At 38.0% G+C, this 18,037-nt stretch overlaps 3 protein-coding genes across 6 annotated transcripts; 1 reads left to right on the plus strand and 2 right to left on the minus strand.

The window, feature by feature from the left end:
- Positions 1 to 1,479: 1,479 nt before the first annotated feature.
- LOC105689211 (coronin-7) lies at positions 1,480 to 11,562 on the minus strand. Of its 3 annotated transcripts, XM_012406063.4 has the most exons (18): positions 11,379 to 11,562; positions 10,095 to 10,304; positions 9,676 to 9,824; positions 9,408 to 9,594; positions 9,034 to 9,331; positions 8,692 to 8,947; positions 8,456 to 8,608; positions 6,854 to 7,228; positions 5,767 to 6,391; positions 5,568 to 5,681; positions 5,306 to 5,476; positions 4,758 to 5,196; positions 4,541 to 4,679; positions 4,227 to 4,433; positions 4,030 to 4,165; positions 3,777 to 3,937; positions 3,272 to 3,361; positions 1,480 to 2,750 (listed from the first exon to the last, which is right to left on the minus strand). In XM_012406063.4, the coding sequence occupies exons 2-18, from the start codon at positions 10,252 to 10,254 to the stop codon at positions 2,742 to 2,744; spliced, it is 3,669 nt and encodes a 1,222-aa protein (XP_012261486.1). In that variant the 5' UTR covers positions 10,255 to 10,304; positions 11,379 to 11,562; the 3' UTR covers positions 1,480 to 2,741. The 3 variants fall into 3 exon arrangements, with proteins under 3 accessions (XP_012261486.1, XP_012261487.1, XP_048513736.1); XM_012406064.3 differs by lacking the exon at positions 6,854 to 7,228; XM_048657779.1 differs by lacking the exon at positions 3,272 to 3,361.
- A 133-nt stretch (positions 11,563 to 11,695) lies between these two features.
- LOC105689215 (TBC1 domain family member 19) lies at positions 11,696 to 14,935 on the minus strand. 2 transcript variants are annotated; one of them, XM_048657806.1, is made up of 12 exons: positions 14,577 to 14,935; positions 14,088 to 14,440; positions 13,899 to 14,021; positions 13,600 to 13,813; positions 13,410 to 13,497; positions 13,264 to 13,324; positions 12,957 to 13,175; positions 12,802 to 12,876; positions 12,509 to 12,743; positions 12,222 to 12,423; positions 11,955 to 12,141; positions 11,696 to 11,878 (listed from the first exon to the last, which is right to left on the minus strand). In XM_048657806.1, the coding sequence occupies exons 2-12, from the start codon at positions 14,187 to 14,189 to the stop codon at positions 11,810 to 11,812; spliced, it is 1,575 nt and encodes a 524-aa protein (XP_048513763.1). In that variant the 5' UTR covers positions 14,190 to 14,440; positions 14,577 to 14,935; the 3' UTR covers positions 11,696 to 11,809. The 2 variants fall into 2 exon arrangements, with proteins under 2 accessions (XP_048513763.1, XP_012261493.1); XM_012406070.3 differs by having other exon boundaries at positions 12,945 to 13,175.
- LOC105689213 lies at positions 14,353 to 18,020 on the plus strand. The gene is made up of 5 exons (XM_012406065.3): positions 14,353 to 14,518; positions 14,588 to 14,680; positions 14,905 to 15,066; positions 15,227 to 15,464; positions 15,574 to 18,020. The coding sequence occupies exons 1-5, from the start codon at positions 14,491 to 14,493 to the stop codon at positions 17,756 to 17,758; spliced, it is 2,706 nt and encodes a 901-aa protein (XP_012261488.2). The 5' UTR covers positions 14,353 to 14,490; the 3' UTR covers positions 17,759 to 18,020.
- The last annotated feature ends 17 nt before the right edge of the window (positions 18,021 to 18,037 follow it).

Here is an 18,037-nt window from a genome sequence, read left to right on the forward strand (position 1 = left end):
TGTACCACTGGAAATCTGGCCACTGCAATCTAAATTGTTCAAATGAATATAAACCAATATAAGAAGAAAAAAAATAAGAAAAAAATTGATAAATATACAATAATATTGAACTGTTCGGAGAATATAATGTTATAGAGAAAGATAAAACAAGTACCTTAATATCATAGAGACACAACCTGAACTTAGGTTTGATGCTATTGCAAGTAAATAAAATTTGACTACATGGACGCAAGTGCAGGACAGCAGAAGTAAACGAGATTACATAAAAATAATTTAGTATTGGGATTTGCAAAACGATCATTTCAGTATCAAAATACTGAAAATCAATAAATTATCTTTATCCTCAAAAACATCTGCTGCCTAAATGTATAATAACTTTTGGAAATGTATAACTTTTTTTTTATAATTATAAAATAGTCTTCTTGACAAAATTTTCCTCACAATGTAATCGAATATCATTGTAGGAAACTAATAATACATAATATCCTCGATTGGAGTGTTTCTTAGAGTTGAGCTATTTTCAATAAACTTTCAGTATTGAAGAAATTGGTAAGTATTGTTGATTTTTTTTTCCAATTCAATTTTATGACATTTTTGGCACCTTTGTTGGTCTTTGAAAAATTGATGGTTTATCATACTATGTGCCCATTGGCTAATTATCAGTAAATCACGGATGAAATGATCAATTTTCGAGTCTAGAGGTGTGAGTCTTGAGAATCGTTGAAGTGCAATTTTCATCGGTGATTTACCATTAATAATTAAACTCTACCAGGAAGGGACATAGCACCATAATGATAAAATACATATTGTTTGTATAGCTACAACATTCAAACGTAACTGCCGATTTGGCAAAAAGGTCTCATACTAAAATACAATGTGGTACAAATATGAGTTTCCCCGTTTTCGTACTTGAAAATAATTATGTTTCAGATGCAAAAAGTATAAAATGGAAATTCTTAATGTATTACATTAACGACTACTTTAAAGTTAAAGTTTAAAGCCTTGAGGAGGCTTGTTTCATTTTATTATTAGTCGAGTCTTATCACCCTGATTATATCGTATGAAATGTTGTATAATACTTGGTGTATAATGTACGGGGCATTTCATGCCAACACAATAGGGTTCTGGTGACGATGTCAAAAATCTGCTTCTGAAGTTGATCATCTTGGTATGAAATACCCCATACGCTTTATACTACATGAAACACAATACACGTGTATGCTCGGAATTATTATTCAGATTTTTTACCTAAATCAGCCATCCAACATTGATTATCCCGCATTTTTAATTTTATCCTGATTGTTTGGATTTTCACCATTTATCATCAACGTTGTCTTGACTTTCAATTCTATTCATTCAAGATCTTTATTGTGGAAACATTTGTCATGAAATATGCGATGGCAATTTTTAATGCTAATTCGAGCCAGTACGTAATGTTTGAATATCTCAGCATACAGTCTCGTAGAATTATGTGTGTTGGTTTGAATTATAAAAAAAAAAATCTCGAGGAATGAAAAGGAATACGTGAATTCTGAAGATTTTTGAGTAAGGTATGTAAAGTTTAAATTGGTCAGTTTCTGCAGTCGGTGAGCAATATTGATCTTACAACTAGTTCTTTTTTTTTTTTTTTTTTGTGTTTTCTTTACATCCAGACCTTGAATGAAATTCATATCTTCTTACAATTCAGAACCTTTTATCTTAATTTCACTAAATTTCTTATGTTTAGCATAGCCTTAGATTAATTTAAACTGTTATCAATTACCGTTAAGATCAGTTATACTAATAAGAAACCTCAAAAACCACCCCGGACTAGAGCTACAATCACGCATCTTCCAATGCTAAGTGAAACCTAATTGTTGATTTGTTAATTATGATTGCAATAAACTTAAAGTTGATTTATCGAAAAATTTACAATATTAATTAACTAAGCCTTGGACAATTCAACTTCTAATACAATCGCACTGCTTGTACAAGCTTCACTTTTTGTAGTTAGCAATTAGTTTGAGCTTCATTAAATCGTAAGCATTATTGTTATGAACTACGAAAACTCATCTCCAGACTTTTCAAAATTTAGAATCGGATACTTGTAGCACCTTTAGTCACGTATTCGATTATGATATTCAGGGAAAACAATGTTTTTTTCTTTTTTTTTTTCAAATGATAGCTCAAAGAACACTATAAGTTTTGAGAGACCCTATAACTGATATGAGAGTCTTTCCTTGAGGAAAATTTATTACAGTGCATCAATTCAATATTAACAATTTATGTCCAAGTAAAAATAATTGCACACCTGAAAAATTACGGGGGCAAATTACGATGAAATTCTATCCACGATAAATAAAAGCGGGTTAAATTAGTTTACGAAAAATACGTGACACTAATTTTTTCTTTAGTATTAAATATCGAACATAAATCACCGTCAACTCATGGAATAATATTTATGGCTCAGCCACTCGCGGGAACGAAAGCTATGAATGTTTTAATAGTTGTAAGCTAGAACGTACACAATCTCTCTACTGCGTATTGATAATAACTTCAATGCAGTTTATAAACTTCATCTGCGGCGAATATATGTACCTATGTTCTTAATGTGTATTACAATTGTTGCGCGATCAGCTAGACAGTTGTGCGAAACGTTAAGTTAATAATTAATTATTATTTTTGTTTCTCTACTGCAACGTTATGTTATGACTTATTTTTCTTATTTTAAGTTACCTACCATTTACCGCAATATCCCGTATTCACTCATCCTGCAAGAGAGATACAAAAACATCTGTTTAGACCCACCAAATACCTCCGTATTCCTAAATCGCGTTGACTCGTCGACAGAACACATAAACGAAAATGTTGCTATGTTAATTCATGCAAAAATCATGTATAGTTAAAAGAAAATGCTAGCGTACCATAAATTATACTAACAATAAGTTTGCTGCCACACTGATTTAGTGGTGTTCGAATAATTCAATAAAAGTGAACTCTGATTTAAAAAATAGATTGTGCACAGCACTCAAGCAATACTAATTGTCAATTATCAATTAATTTGATGATGAATTAACTCAAGTATCTAAAAAGATATTTATAATATTTGGATAAACTGGTCACATAGCAAGTCGACATTATCACCCCGATTAGCCAACTATTATCTAGGAAATCTAAATGTACTTGTGAGGGTGTTGACCCATAAACCCCTGAGTATCCAGTTTTACCGAATATTTACTATCGATAATGTTAAAGTCTTTGTAATTATTAATAAACTTTCGTAAAAACCTACCCATTCGCGTTCGTCCACTCCCTCCATGTGGTCTTGCTCCAACGAACCATGTACAGTATCCCCCATAATGTTGCTCACTGATTTTTGAATCTACCACACACGCCACACGCAATACTTCTTACAACTGTTCTCGATTTTTCTCAGTGGGTAAAATAAGAGTAAAGGGTGTGGATAGAAATTGAAATTTCTTGGAACCTTCAATAGCTTTGGGTTTTATACCATACGTCTTAATAGCATTTTCGCTCCCCAGAGCAAAAATGCACTATTATTTTATCGGAATTCAAAGTATGGCAGCTTTGGTAGTTACTTTATAGGTGAAAGTATGTTTCATTCCAACATTATTATTACTACGTGCGATTAAAACAGAGAAAGCTAATCGTAAAAAGTTCGTAGTACAAATGAACAGGGAAACGAATAGGACGTAATAAGATAAATCGATTAAACTACATAGAAACCGCTTACAGCATGCAACGATAATAAATAAATTGTATGATCAAATACATACCTCTTCTTGTTTCGCCTTAGTTTGGCCCGCCAGATCTGGATTCCATCCTAGTCTGTTGAATGGTTGGGTTGCTCCTATAAACGGTGTCGTGATCGTGTTGGCAGTAGACTGCTTAGCAGATACCGGAGCAGTCACAATCCCTTGTCCTTGACTTTCAGTTACTGAGTTACAGAATTATACATAATGATTGATTTTAATTGAACTTTGATGGAAGATTTCGTCAAAAAATTCAATTGTTCAAGTTCTGACTCACAGCTGTCCATTCCAGGAGGTTTTAGACTGATTCTGGGCGCTTGTTTATTAGCCCCACTGAACCATTCGTGCGCGCTGAGTGTTGGGCTCCACGTCACCCTCGTAGGTGGGAATAAATCGTCTTGGAATAGCTCGCTCTGTTGAATATGTCAGAAAATGTGAAGTCGTTCTAATTAGGATTGTCAGTGCAGTATTTACCTTTATACGTGGCACTGTGAAACTCAGAGGTTCGATCGTGTTGTTGGTTAATCTCAGGGCAGAGGCAAACTCAACAATGGTAACATCGCAGTGATTCTTGGGAAGGAAAGACAAACCTTGATGTAAACTAGCACAGCGATGGTGACTCAGTGGACAGCAGTAGGGGGCTTCTTCCGTCACTTCGAAAGCGTATATCGTTGAGTCTCCCTGAAATACGATTCCATGTATTCAGTCCTTGTCAAAATCTGACAAAATGTATTTTTACAAATTTGAAAATAAATATCACGTATTGAAGATTTATGTAATATACATACTCGACCAGTGAGGAAGAGCGTAGAACTGTCTTCGTCGTAATATGGCATCAATATGGCAGGTGATACATCAAGACCTACTGTATTTAAGGGTGAATTGAGATTGTCCGCTTTGAATAACATAATCTGACGCTCAGAAACCCTGAAAATTAAAGTGACATGTTAAATAAATCTCAATCGATCAAATTATAAAACAAGTCTCTAGTAAAAATTTACTCACTTGTCAAAGCCCATCACAACTAAAAATCTTCCATCAAGTGCCCACACAACTCTAGCTCCCCTTGTTCCAACTGGTCCTTTTCCTTCTCTAATTGGGACATCTCCTTGTCTTGGTTTGTAAATACGTAACTTTCCATCTTTGCAAGCACTTGCCAAATATTGTCCACACGGGGACCAAGCCAGGCTAAATATCTGATCCGTGTGGCTAGTCAGAGTTATTTTTTCAGCTGCAGACTCACCAGATTCCAGTGGGGTGAGATCCCAAATTTTTACGGTCATGTCATAGGAGGCGGATGCAAGAACATTGGCAGCAAGTGGATGGAATTTGATTAAATATATTTTGTCTCCGTGAGCTTCAATCACAGAGCGAGGCTCATTGGTGGGTTCTTCAAGCCCAGCTGGTGGAATCTCCCATAGTCTTATCATCCCATCGTCACAGGCTAGATCAAAATGTAACAAAATTATACTTTGACACAACTATTTCTTCGCAGTTGTGTTCTTTAATGATAAAAGCTATCTACAGTTACTCTATTTCCAAATGTATCTCACCGACAGCAAGTTGCTGATTGTTGAATGGATCCCACTGAAAGTCCATAATTGTTGCCCCATGAACAAGTGCTGGCATAACTCCATCTGGAAGTCGCCCAGTTTTTTTCAGCTCCAGCACCGCTATTTTTCCTCCTGGGCCACTCAGGGGAACTGCGACTCGATCGGGATTTGCTGAATGTTACAAAAAAAAAACCTCTGACAGCTCTGATGGGAGATGGAAGTACTGGGGTGAAAATATAGTAAGTTTATCCAAATGGTTTACCATGAAAACCATCGCATTCTCCAGAAATTTGCCGGCTAATGTTTCTTATGTTCTCAATGTGCATTGATTTGTGTCCAGGGGTTCCTTTGAGGTGTCTGAACTTAGAAACTCGACCTGTAAATACAGAACGTTTAAAAGCAATTTATTTACAGTATTTTAATTTGTTAAGAAATTCTCTTAGATAGCAATCACGTCTTACCAAACACAGTCGATGTTCTTTTAGGAGTTGGTGTAGTCACTGGCTCTGGCTTTTCTAGTCGAGGATCCATGCTTTGCTGTCGCAAGACTGGAATAATCTTTTTGACCTCATCTTCTTTGATAACATCACTCTTTGTCTTGAACGAATCACGTCGTCTCAGCGGTGTTGGTGATCCCATTGCTTTTTCCGCCAAGTTTCCATCAGTGACAGAAACGGAGCGACTTTCGTACAATCTTCTTCTTTCTGCTATAGAATTTCTGTTTCCACTACCACGTTCAAAGTTTCCTGATTCCTCGTTTTCGGGAGACTCATCTTTAACTTTTGTCTCAAATAATTTACGTCGCTCGGCTGTACTTGGTGTCTTTGGTTTATACCCTGAGTCGCTTGAGTTGGCATCTTCTTCCATGGAACTGCAGTCACTTTTTCCATTCTCAGACTCTTTGACTTGCTCATTTTCTGAAGTTGGAGACTTGTCGGTCTCAATGTTGCTATCCGCTGAACCACTGATTTCGACTTGATGGCCATTGCTCTCAGAATTTGGAGCCACCGGTACAGAGAATACTTTGTCAAAGGAGAATTCCTGGCTTCCAGATTTTGCTTGAAACGGCTTGGGCCCTAGTCGTGGCTGTGATAAAAAATTTCCATAAATTGAAAAACAGCTAAATAGCATTTATCTCAGCCAAACTAATTACAACGGAAAATAGAGAATAAAAAAGTGCGAAAAAAACCTTCGTAAAAAATAAACAACACATTAAATGGAATGGAATAGGATGGTTAAGAGGGATTAAAATTATAACAGAACTCACGCACACAAAACCTATTTTTCTTCAACAATACCTATACCTACATATGTTGAGCACTCCTGGACAAAACCTAGACATTATCAACAATCTATTTTGCAGAGATTTTGAGTGGTGAACGAAGTAATTAAAAATTCTTTGTGCAATTAGAAACTGATTGCATTCTGATACGTCTATGTTCATGTAAAAACTAGCTAGACTAACAAAGAATCTTATGCAAAACTGCATTAGATCATAAGAAAAATAATCAAACCACGCTTCGAAACAATCGTTTGGTTGAGTCTGACCTTATATCCTCCAACTGCATTGGGATTTACTGGAGTAACAACACATCCAGGATTCGGTGTTGTGCGTGGTCGGGCAACCGGTTTTGGATCTTCCTCAGAAATACTGTTTGCCCTTGACGCCCTGGGTAGGGGTTTTGGAGGAACATTCTGGCTGCCATTCTGTATTTTTGCCTCATCATTCTCCATTTCATTCTGTCTTATCTCTTCGTATTGCTTGATGTCTAGATCAATTTTCTTTTCTGTTTCTTGGACCATAAATTGAACATGTGCAAGATCTTTTGACGAGGTGATGGTAATTGTCTTGCTCGACTTCGGCTGTACGATTTGTATTTCCCGATGATTTTCTTTCAGTGTTGTTAAGTTTCCTGTGTGTACCTGAGAGTACGGCAAATTTTACAATGAAAATTTGCCCCTCATATATTTTCTAATTTTCTACAACCTAAATAATAAATAGTGCTTTTCAAACAATCAAACTACTACCGATTGATCTTGTGATAGCCTACAACCAGGAAGAAAATTATATCTGAACTGGGAATCAAAAATTATTGCCAGAAGAATAGGATAAAATTATTAAACGACAATAGATATTTACATCTGATAGTTAGGAGAAGAAAATTTTGACACTATACAGGACTGGAGATAATTCATAGCACTGTCAAAGGTCTATCACATCTAAGACATATTTCGAAACGAAAATAATTCTGATACATTTTTACTTACATAAAAATACGAACTACAGACATCGACTGTCAGTTATGATAGATGCATTGCAAAACACGCCTAGACGACCGCTAATACATAAAATAAAATAAATACATTTAGCAATCTGGAAAATATGAAGAAAAATATACACACGAAGTTCAAGGTAGTTACACACTTGAAATAATGATGTCAATCAGGCATAATCAGGCGAAATAAAATGATAATTACAAATGATAACACTTTCAAATGGTCTATTGTACCACAATTGTCCGATAGATTCGAATTAACTGACATTTGCTTTCTTCAAGATTTAATGCCGCAGAAATCAAGCTTATATTGGCTAAGAAATTATTGCCACGAAACCACAGCCTCAGACTTATTGAATGCAAGGGTCATTTACACAGCGTAAAAATTGCGATAGTTTGTGTGCCTGACATAAGTTATCTAAGGGTGCCTAATTCAAATCTTCAATCATACAACAAACATAAAATGCTCACATTTCAGGTTTTTCTAGGATAGGTAAGGGTGCGCATGAATGAGTGTGTGCAGCCTACTGTCGGGATAGCTGTGTGACCTCCATCAGCAAAATTCTAATACAGTGGTTTTTTTCTTTATTTTTTTTAAAGAAAAAAAAATTGTTCTTAACAAGCAGATCAAGGATACAGTCATATCTAGGCAACAGTACGCGCACTGTTAACGATGCAAAAAAATATTTACGTCAACAGAACCAAACGAACGAATAAAATTTTCATCAAACGCGGGCGTTTCGCTGTTCAAGTTTACGAAAGAAATAATCAAAAAATCAGCTGTGAGGTGTATGACGACAACCTTACAAAGAAATTCAAACTTGGTGCTTGCTCTAAAAGTATTTGATGAATAAAATATACTTGCTTGACTCACCGTTATAGGGTCTTCGCCTTTTGCTCGCTTTGCAGGGTCGAGTGACAATTTAGGAACCGGTGCATCATGACCTTTAATCCAAGCTACTGCTGTGTTTTGTGCCACACAACCAGCGGTCTCAGGATAAATGTCGGCGTGAAAGTCTCTGTAAGTCTACAACAAATTAGGCGACGATTAGCATGGGAGTGAAGTTTCTTGATGTAAACTCAGGAATATTAATGATAATAATTCGGTACCTTTCTTGGTACTTGGTACATTATAGGGATAACCATGTTAGATGTTAACTGCAAAAGTCTGTTGACTTCGGCTTGCATTACATTTAGTGCTCTTTTAGGTACCAGGCAGCCACCCTTTGTTTGTTCTCCACTGTGTCTGATTCCTTCGACGAAATAAGGCTCTCGCTCCGTTACTTCCATGTACAAAATAGTTGTATCTCCTTTCCCAGCAAGAAACAGCATGTTTGTGTCAGGATCGAACAAAGGCATCAGGATTCTGTGACGATTGGAGATACGGATATAATATTTAAATGATCAAGCCTGAAAGAACTATTTGGAAAATTTCTAACAAGGAATGCTCACCCTGTGCTGCAGTCGAGTTCGAGCGTTTTAACGGGGTCGCTGAGGTTCCGTAAATCTCTGATGTAGACTTGTCTCAATCTTGCAGAATCGAATCCTGTGGTTAATATTCTGTCTTTGTCACCCAGCCAAACAATTCTTGAGTCCTTAATACTCTGATGACTTTGGGTACTGTTAACGATGCAACGGGAGGCACGCGGATCGATGATTCTGACTTGTTTATCTTTACAGGAAGTAGCTAAGATTGTTCCGTCTTGTTTCCAGCTCAAGGATTGGATAACTTCAGCGTGTTCGTTGTTGGCTGAAAAAGAATATAAGTATTAACTTGACTATGAAGATTTGAAGACAAGTTTCACGATAATTGTGTAGAAACTCACAAAACAATTCTTGCTGAGATATGACATCCCAGAGCGAAAGGTTTGTGTAAGATACAGTGGTGAGAAGATGCTCCGCAGTCGGATGCCACCGTACAGCCTCAACTCTTCTTTGCCTATGCGAAAATGTGCATTCGGGATTATGAATAGATTCTTCGATACCTGCTTCGGGAATGTGCCATAGTTTTACCTGAAATGTGGCAAAATCATTAGAAAGACGTATTTTACTTGCACAGCAACTTTTTTATGCAATCAACTACATTTGACTCACCAGACAGTCTTGTGACCCAGTGGCAAGTATACCATCGTGAAATGGAGAGAAATCCATGTCTGTTACAGTGTCGGTATGCGCATGAAGTAGAGGCATGGTCTTACTCTTTCTCCCACAGTCGTCCAAGGGCAGTACCGCAAGACTAGACCCTAGATTTGAATTTTGTTGAGTAAATATGAAAAAATGAACATAAACGATGACAGAATCAATTAGTGACTGATATCAGTATTTCTGATTGCTAAATATCCTTGACTGATATACCATGAGTGAGTGAGTACAAAAAATGTAAAACAGCACCGGACACAGAAGATACAGTTATCAGTGACACAATTGACTGCAACTAGCATATATGAATTTCATACACTACATAAAGCAGGATGCATTTGTACTTATACTATTGAACTTCCTACACATCTTACCATTATGGTCGACATTGAAGGCCATAAAGGCAGCAGAGGCTGCAATATTGTTCCCATAGGTCTGATACGATCCAACACAAATATCTCTAATACACGCCTCTGGCTTAGGCACAACAGGCGCAGCATTTTTGTACTTGGATGCTTTGAATCGCCAAGCCATTTTTCGACTGCTGACTACTGTTCTCCCTCACTTCACTTAACTCATGTAATCTGAGAAAAAACAGGCAATCAACATAATTGACGAATCTGCATATGAACAAAATTTTACTCTATCGAATCACACTGGCTCAATTATATCGCGACTTCCAAATAGCAAAAGAAAGGAGGAGTACCAATGAGTAATTTTTGTTGATATCAGTGATTCAAATAAATTTATGTTGAAAATTACTGCTGAAATGATATCAGGCAAGATCGAATAAAAACCCTGTTTACTTCATGTACTAATAATGTGTGAATAATAATACTTGCAACTATACTTATTGCAGAATTGCTAGTATAAATGGGGGATTTACTTATATTTGTTTCAGACTGCAGCTGCAAAGGCTAATATGATACTCATAGAAACAATCAGTTTTCACTGGAGTTTTACAAGTCCTTGTCAACAAGGATATGTAAAATTACTGACAACGAACTTTAATTCTGGGCTTAGCTATTTTATCTCTGAATTACTCATGAAAAGTTGGCAACAACCTATTCGATAAAAATTACTCATTTGATAATCGTTGATAAAAATATCTAAGCTGGAGATGTATCTATCCTAGATAAGGTATCCTTACTTCAAGCAATGGAATAAAGGATACCACAAACTGTAAGTATTGAATTTGTGTGTTAACCACCGACTTAATACAAAGGCTGGTCATCATTTGGCCCAATAATATTCAAACAACTTAAAGCCTGGACCTTACAATTATATTTTACTGGTAATCGGATAAAAAAAATACTCATATAGCAATTACTTCAAAGGGATTGTCAGCTTCCAATCAATGTAACAGTGTATTCATTAGGACAAGAATTCATTCACAGGTAAATTATAAACAAAGTCCAATTCTTGGAGGTTTGCTGACTTGGCATGGATTGCAGATGGTTGCTTTTTACGAAAAATTGAAGTTTTAAAAGCGAGTGGGTCTTCACATATGCAAATTAGGTAAATCTGTATGACTAATAATTTGGGGGTGAGATACACCCCACCCTTAAAAGTTACGATATACGGTAGCGCTGAATAACTTTTGTGAACGATTATTGTTAGATTTCGGAGTGAGCTAAGTAACGGTACCAGATACTCACAGAAAATTGGCTATTTACTTCCTGAGTAGACAGTAAAATCGTACTATAATTAATTCGTAGAAATATTTGTATAAAACACGTATAAACAGCCAGCGGTTAACAGCGTCTCGTCGGGTGACAGCCGGAAACGGGAAACCTCCCCTTTTTAACGCGTTTTCTCTCTTTTCCACACGTTATACAAACGGAGTAGAAGCTTGGTGCCGTCCTCCTCTGGCTAGTTATTCGCCCCACCCTTGTTGCGGATCAACTGGGAAGCTGGTAGATCTACGCTCATGACTCGAATGATAAAGTGGTAAACGTAAATTAGAGCGGGAATATTTAATATTGAAACTTTTATTCATCAGGATAGGAATCATGATCTCGGATTGCGCGATGGAATTATTTGAAATATTTTTGATGAATGCGTACTAGATTCTAACCGTTCATATTTTTTATTCTTTCAAAAGAACTAGCTGCAGCAGAGGCATCACTTTTAAGGATGATAGATCAGCTAAAACGGCCTGAAATTCCAAATTTGAGTTACTGATTTTTTGTGCTCGTGAGTATTGCAGAGTACTTCTCACCTCAATCGCTTACCTCAATATTGTGGAGTGTATTGACTTGCATCAGATTTTCTCTCCTGAAACTCAGTATAGTAACAGCAAGAAGAGCGACAATCTCCAAAGAATCATACCCTAGGATCAAATCCCACAGATAAAGGAGCTGTTCAGGTGGTAAATGTCCACTAAAACCCCTCATTAACCACTTGAAAACTACTTTAATGCTGTTAATAAAATGAAAATTCTATTAATTTACATTTGTAGGAATAAATATTGCAGATGATTGATGTTACAATAAACTTACGGCTGAATGTGAATGTTCCTAAAATACGCCCACAATTGGGGTTCATGGCACTGAAGTAATCTCTCAAAGAGCAGGCATAGGGCAACTATTCCCTGCTCGTGACTAGATACTGTGTGAAGCCTGAACCAGTAGCGAAGGTAAAATGCTCTGAAGGTGTAATACATAGCACATGGATTGTCGTAAAGATAGCAAAATGGAGTTGCTGCAAATAATGATCCAGGACTTTAAATTAAAAAAAGATTGAAGATCACTGCGCCAGACAAAGGTGGATCTAATACTGATCTTACCATACATAGTAAACCCATGGAAAGGTATAACACCGCTTGGAGGAAACACCAAAGTATTTTCAAGGGTTGCTGATTTACCCTGGAGCACTGCATGGATAACCTGGCCGCCTGCGCTTCGGTCTGTGGTAACTGGTGCCAGAACTTCAGAGTCTCTTGAGAAGCATAGCATTGTTTTATACAAAACGTCCTCGAATACGAAGTACTGGTCGTCATTACTAGCCGTTAATTGAACATCCTAAAATATTTGTAACAGGTTGAAAAGGGGGTGCAACCACATCGCTGACATAATTTACCTTGATTATCAATTTATCCACCATGATGTCATACTGCAAAACCAAAGACTTCAGTTCCTCGTAGTATTCCTCATCCTGTTGAATCAAAAAATTTGTATTGTTGATCCCATGGCTACGGAATGCAAGGCTAAGGGCATATATACATTCTCTTTTACTATAGAGCCTAGAACAAGAGACCACAGTCGTCCTCGAAGAGCTCTTGGTGATCCTCGTTTAAGAAATTCCTGGGCGATTGGAGCATGATTGGATGCCAGTACTCTTTCACCTAATGCCGTTCTCTCAGCTTCCAGGTTGGGGTAATTCCCTACAGCAGGCATATTTGGGTTAACTCCCAGCAATGGGATACCTTGGGATAACTCTGGGTACATGATCCGCTAGAGAAGTAAAAAAAAACACAAGTAACACTCATCATACGAAATTTTGTGGGTGGGTTTTTCATTGGAAATTTGATAGGATACTTACCAACTGTGCAAGAGTTTTTACACGAATTTGTATGTGACCAAATTCCCAGTTTGGTTCCCCTCTGACGTTGCATTTCAAAGAAATGATTATTTTTACTACTTATTGAGGTAACGAAATCATCAATCACATATCATGGATAAACTCACGTTTGCTTTTTGAAAGTCGGATCACGAACCATGAATAAAACTTCTAAAAAATCTTTCGGCGCATATAGAGGCCTGTACTGGGATAAATCTGTATAAAAATAACTTTTATAGACACTTCAAAAAGACAGAATCAAGGGAATTGAGGAGAATGATAACAAAGTAAAATTCCCAATACTTGTCACTTATTTACCAATATCATATGTGCTCAGTTCATCCCACTTGTCAGCCATCTCATCTCTATCTGCATTAAATCTTATTCTAGCAAGTGGAACATTCAACTCATTACACATGGAATTGAGGGACTTCTGAATTCTGCGCTCCCATTGAATTTGGGCTCTTTTCAAATAACTGAGGTCTACTTCAAGGCTTGGAATTGGAGGCTCTGGTTCAGGCTGCAGAGGACCCTAAATATTGAAATAATTTAGGAATATTAGAACACATCACATGTAATCTAGCTTTATTCAGCTAACTGTTGGGTTCAGGGCTTACATGGGTTCTCGCCCAGTGAAATACGGTGTTGCGAAGTTCTGTTTCAAGGCCATTACTCTTTAATGCATCAATGAGGGTGTTTTTGAAATCCTCTTTTTTGACCGTAGTAGAAGCGACGAGTCTCTGTAATGAATTAAATCAAATCTGCAATCTTTAAGAAGGCACGAATTTGAAACAGGATATACCCACTTGAATTTCATTGTATAAATTCTTGTAATTCGTCATATTTTGAATATCGTCTGTTAATTTATTCGCAGTGTTGTGTAAATTACTTTCATCAACATTTTCCATGGTTTTTCTGATGATTGCACACTAATTTTTCCTTAAACAAGTAGCCGCATATGAATCCCTGTGAACTGTCAGCTCAAAATGCTCAAAACATGCAGTCGCCATATGTAAATAAATATTTCCCGCTGATTTTCTGATACAACCCGTGAGCTGGGTGACGGGCGCATTGCAAGGCCAGCCAACCTGCATAAAAATGGTGGCGCCGTATATTGTAGAATTTTGAACTCCGGATCTTGCATTTTTGTTGAGAGATTCTGTATTAAATCGGAATTCGATAAATCCAAAGAAACCTATAAGCTGGACTATGGCAGAGAATTTTAAACAACCGAATGGTCAGTATTAAATAGATGGAACGTAGCACCCTGAGGGTACCCGTTGAGTTAAGCTAACCTTAATTCCAGTGACACTTAACACAGAAAATGAGGCCGCAATTACGGACCCGTCCTCCATATCTGCTGAAGAAATCCAATTTTACCAGTTGATGCTCGGTGATGGTGAGAAATTTTGAATTTAGTTATCTTACGGTCAATACATCTTTTTCTTTAAGCCTGTACCGTGACTCTTAGTCACCGCCATACACACATAATTAGTCCTTTCTAATCTCACCTCTTCCTGTAAGTCAATAATATCAACAAATAGTATTTGAAAAACCATAAGAATTGACCATACTACCAAGTTCAAATGCTAACGTTGCAAATTGATGTTATTGTATTTCTAGATCTTGCTGCTGTGCGCTATGGGAGACTTCACTGTACGGCATGTGATGTTCACATTGGTTCTGCACCATCACAAGCTAACAACATGTTTTCCCACCCGGTCCTCCGTGTTTTGTTATGTGCTGCTTGTCGAGAATTCTATGGTGATGGAGTCTTTGAACAAGGTAAAGCTGAGACTGATGGAATTTCATTTATCCCTGTTACTCTGTGTAAACCATGCTTGCGAAATGTGAAGCTCGCTCATTTGGCTAGTCACTAGAATGTCCTGTGAAACATGCAAATTATCAGTCATGGAAAAAATGTGGGATAAATTGTTGTTTGAAGGGGAAGATGCCACAGACATGTTTTGTCGATGGTGTGCCAATGGTGGCAACCTTTACTGCTGCTCTTACTGCAGTAACACATTTTGCAACAAATGTATCAGACGTAATTTTGATCCTATGGTGAGAAAAAAGATCGAGGAAGAAGAACAATGGAAATGCTTTGTCTGTAATCCGGCGGATCTCTATAGTGCCAGAGGTATTTGTTGGGCCTTATTGCAGCATGTCAAAACTGTGACTGGGTAAGTGGTCTCAAAATTCTATTATATTTCTAGAATTATTTCTGTCTTTTCACGCAATGTTAACAAAATTTCTCTGCACAAATCTCTACCCTGCCATTTTCATATTCAGGACACTAAAAAACGATCCAACCTTAACCAGAGAGCAGTTGAAGGAAAAAATGGATCTGGATGACTCGAAGTGCTGCAGGCGCAAGCGAAAATCACGGTCTCAAAAATTCAGTGGCAACGCGTCAGACGAAGAAGACGAAACTTATATCCCGCATGTTGGGGATACGTCAGTTGCAGCAAGACGTAGAATTTCGGGAAAATCACCTCGTCCTTCGCCACTTACTAACGGTCGGGAAATTCAGCAAACGCCTAAACTCGTGAATGCAGTACCAGTACCACGAGGCACCGATACTTACGTTGAGGAAGATGAGCTACCCATGATTCCCTGTGTTCAATACATGGTTGAAGGTGATAGCGACGAAACTGTTCACGAATCAATTGCTACCCTATTTACGCCGACCTCAGGCAAAGAGACCAGTGGTGCGCCACCCCTGCAAATCAATCCTATACCGACAGCTAATCTGCTCAAAGTTACGTCACTCCCACCGCTGAGACCTTTGAGTAATACCGCGAGTTCCAAACGCAAACGCCCTGGTTTGTTCCGAAAAATTTTACCTGTCGCGAGTCCCCAGTTTTTCTCACCTCCAAACTCTACTCATCAAAGTTCGATATCTCCCAGCGCCCCTACTGTTAAATACAGTCCTCTACCTATCAGGGCTCCGGATCTTCCTCCTAATATTCCTATGGTTGAGATTCCGGGTCCTCCAACTTCTCCAGTTCCTACAGCTTCTCCAGTACCTCCAGTGCTCATTAGCAAACAGTCATCTCAAATTTCACTGCCAAAATCGCAACAGGCTGTAGCTGCACCTTCACCTTCTGTCCAAGAAGTTAAAGTTATTGAAATCGACAGTGATTCGGATGATGCTACACCTACTCTCGCGAATGGAAAGGCTGTACCGGTGCGCAACAATCCGACACTTTCGAAGATTCAGCTGCTTCCAAGCTCGTCAGTGATTTCAAAGTCCAGAGAACCAATTATCAAGAAAAAACCTGATAGGAGTAACGCAGTTGAAACAGAAATCACATCGCGGACTGAAGAAGTGAGGGCGTTGTTCAGAATGATCTACACAAAGCTGAAGATGATTCAATTACGGAGTGTACCACATCAAAATAGATTCAGAGCCACACGTAATAAAACTAGGCGATTTCATCTCGCGATGGTTAAAGCCATTGCCGAACTTACTGATATCAACGACAAAGTTATACACAAGTACAGTAACTGGAGAGAACCTATGTTAAATCGCACTGGACAGACGCACAGCCAAGATGACACAAGCTGCGAAATGTCAAGGATGCAAAAAGGTACGATTCCGCTAGACATGATTTGTACGAATTCGGACTCGGAATCAGACTCAAGCAATGATTACGACTCAGATGGTATGTATATAGCCGGTAAATTGAAGGGCATGCAATCATTCCAAGAAAGAGACACGGTCGATGTCGGAGTCGGCGATACGATTCAAACTGCGGACAAATGTGTGCAAGCTTTCGACGTCATAGAACGCGATTATGAAAAGTGTATCGGGCATTCTGTCTTGACAAAAGTTGAGTACGACCCCGCGGATGGGTCCGAAATATTGAAACCTGTTATCGTGCCTGCGGAGTACAATGGTAAATACGAAGAACAGTTCATATTCTATCTGCAGCACAGAGAGGATAACGAAATTGAGACTGACGACACAAAGGGATTGCCCGATCCAAACGAAACACCACTAAAAGATTTGATCGAGGCCAATTCTCCTTTTGTGCATGAAATGCTGGAGAGTATAGAATCGTCAGCACCCAATCGAACGGTAGTGAGCGATAGTACACCCGTTGCCGAAGCAAGTGACGGATCTGGTAAAGAAAACAAAGAATTAATAAATGACGGCACACGTATCAACAAAGAACTCGCCCAAATTGTAAACGAATTATCTGAAGATTTAAGAACAAGTAGAGATAGCCAAATTTTGGCAAAAAAACATTCTGAGCATGGGAAAAAGGACAGGCGAAAACAGGTATTACAACAGATGGAGACTTCAGAGGAGTTAGATATTGCTGTCCAGACTTTAATCGAAGAGGATGAACGAAGTCGAAGCAGCAGTAATAGCGATGAATCCGTTACATGCCACGTGCGAAGCTTGTCGACCATTGAAGAAGTGGCCGTTCCTTCTTTCAGTGAAGATGAATGTACTATTATCGATTAGGAACAATTTTTTTCTACTACATCGCAGATTAACGCGGAAGATACCGCGATACATGTGGCTGTTACAACGTTTTGAATCAGAGTTCACGAGTGAACTTGCTCAATTTATCAGCCAAACGGTTTAACTTCAATTCATCTAAGCCGCCAATTATTCTTTATTAGGGCCTTGAAGTAATCTCACTTGCTTTGGTTGCATCTGATGCGGTGATGAACTGATATTTATACAAATATTCAAAGTTAATAAAACTTCGATCAACGATTAATTACCCGAGGGTCTTGC

Source organism: Athalia rosae, chromosome 7, assembly GCF_917208135.1.
Source record: "Athalia rosae chromosome 7, iyAthRosa1.1, whole genome shotgun sequence".
Taxonomy (NCBI): Eukaryota; Metazoa; Arthropoda; class Insecta; order Hymenoptera; family Athaliidae; genus Athalia; species Athalia rosae.

Excerpts from the sequence above, each read along its gene's own strand:
- LOC105689211 (XM_012406063.4), bottom strand. The coding sequence starts at position 10,254 with ATGGCTTGGCGATTCAAAGCATCCAAGTACAAAAATGCTGCGCCTGTT. Across the intron at positions 9,332-9,407 it reads ATCTCAGCAAGAATTGTTTT|CCAACAACGAACACGCTGAA; the intron begins GTGAGTTTCTAC and ends ATTCTTTTTCAG. Across the intron at positions 5,682-5,766 it reads AAGAACATCGACTGTGTTTG|GTCGAGTTTCTAAGTTCAGA; the intron begins GTAAGACGTGAT and ends CTGTATTTACAG.
- LOC105689215 (XM_012406070.3), bottom strand. The coding sequence starts at position 14,189 with ATGGAAAATGTTGATGAAAGTAATTTACACAACACTGCGAATAAATTA. Across the intron at positions 12,744-12,801 it reads TGGATAAATTGATAATCAAG|GATGTTCAATTAACGGCTAG; the intron begins GTAAATTATGTC and ends CAAATATTTTAG. Across the intron at positions 11,879-11,954 it reads ATACACTCCACAATATTGAG|GCCGTTTTAGCTGATCTATC; the intron begins GTAAGCGATTGA and ends TTGGAATTTCAG.
- LOC105689213 (XM_012406065.3), top strand. The coding sequence starts at position 14,491 with ATGGCAGAGAATTTTAAACAACCGAATG. Across the intron at positions 14,519-14,587 it reads GAATTTTAAACAACCGAATG|TGACACTTAACACAGAAAAT; the intron begins GTCAGTATTAAA and ends CCTTAATTCCAG. Across the intron at positions 15,067-15,226 it reads TGATGGAGTCTTTGAACAAG|GGGAAGATGCCACAGACATG; the intron begins GTAAAGCTGAGA and ends TGTTGTTTGAAG.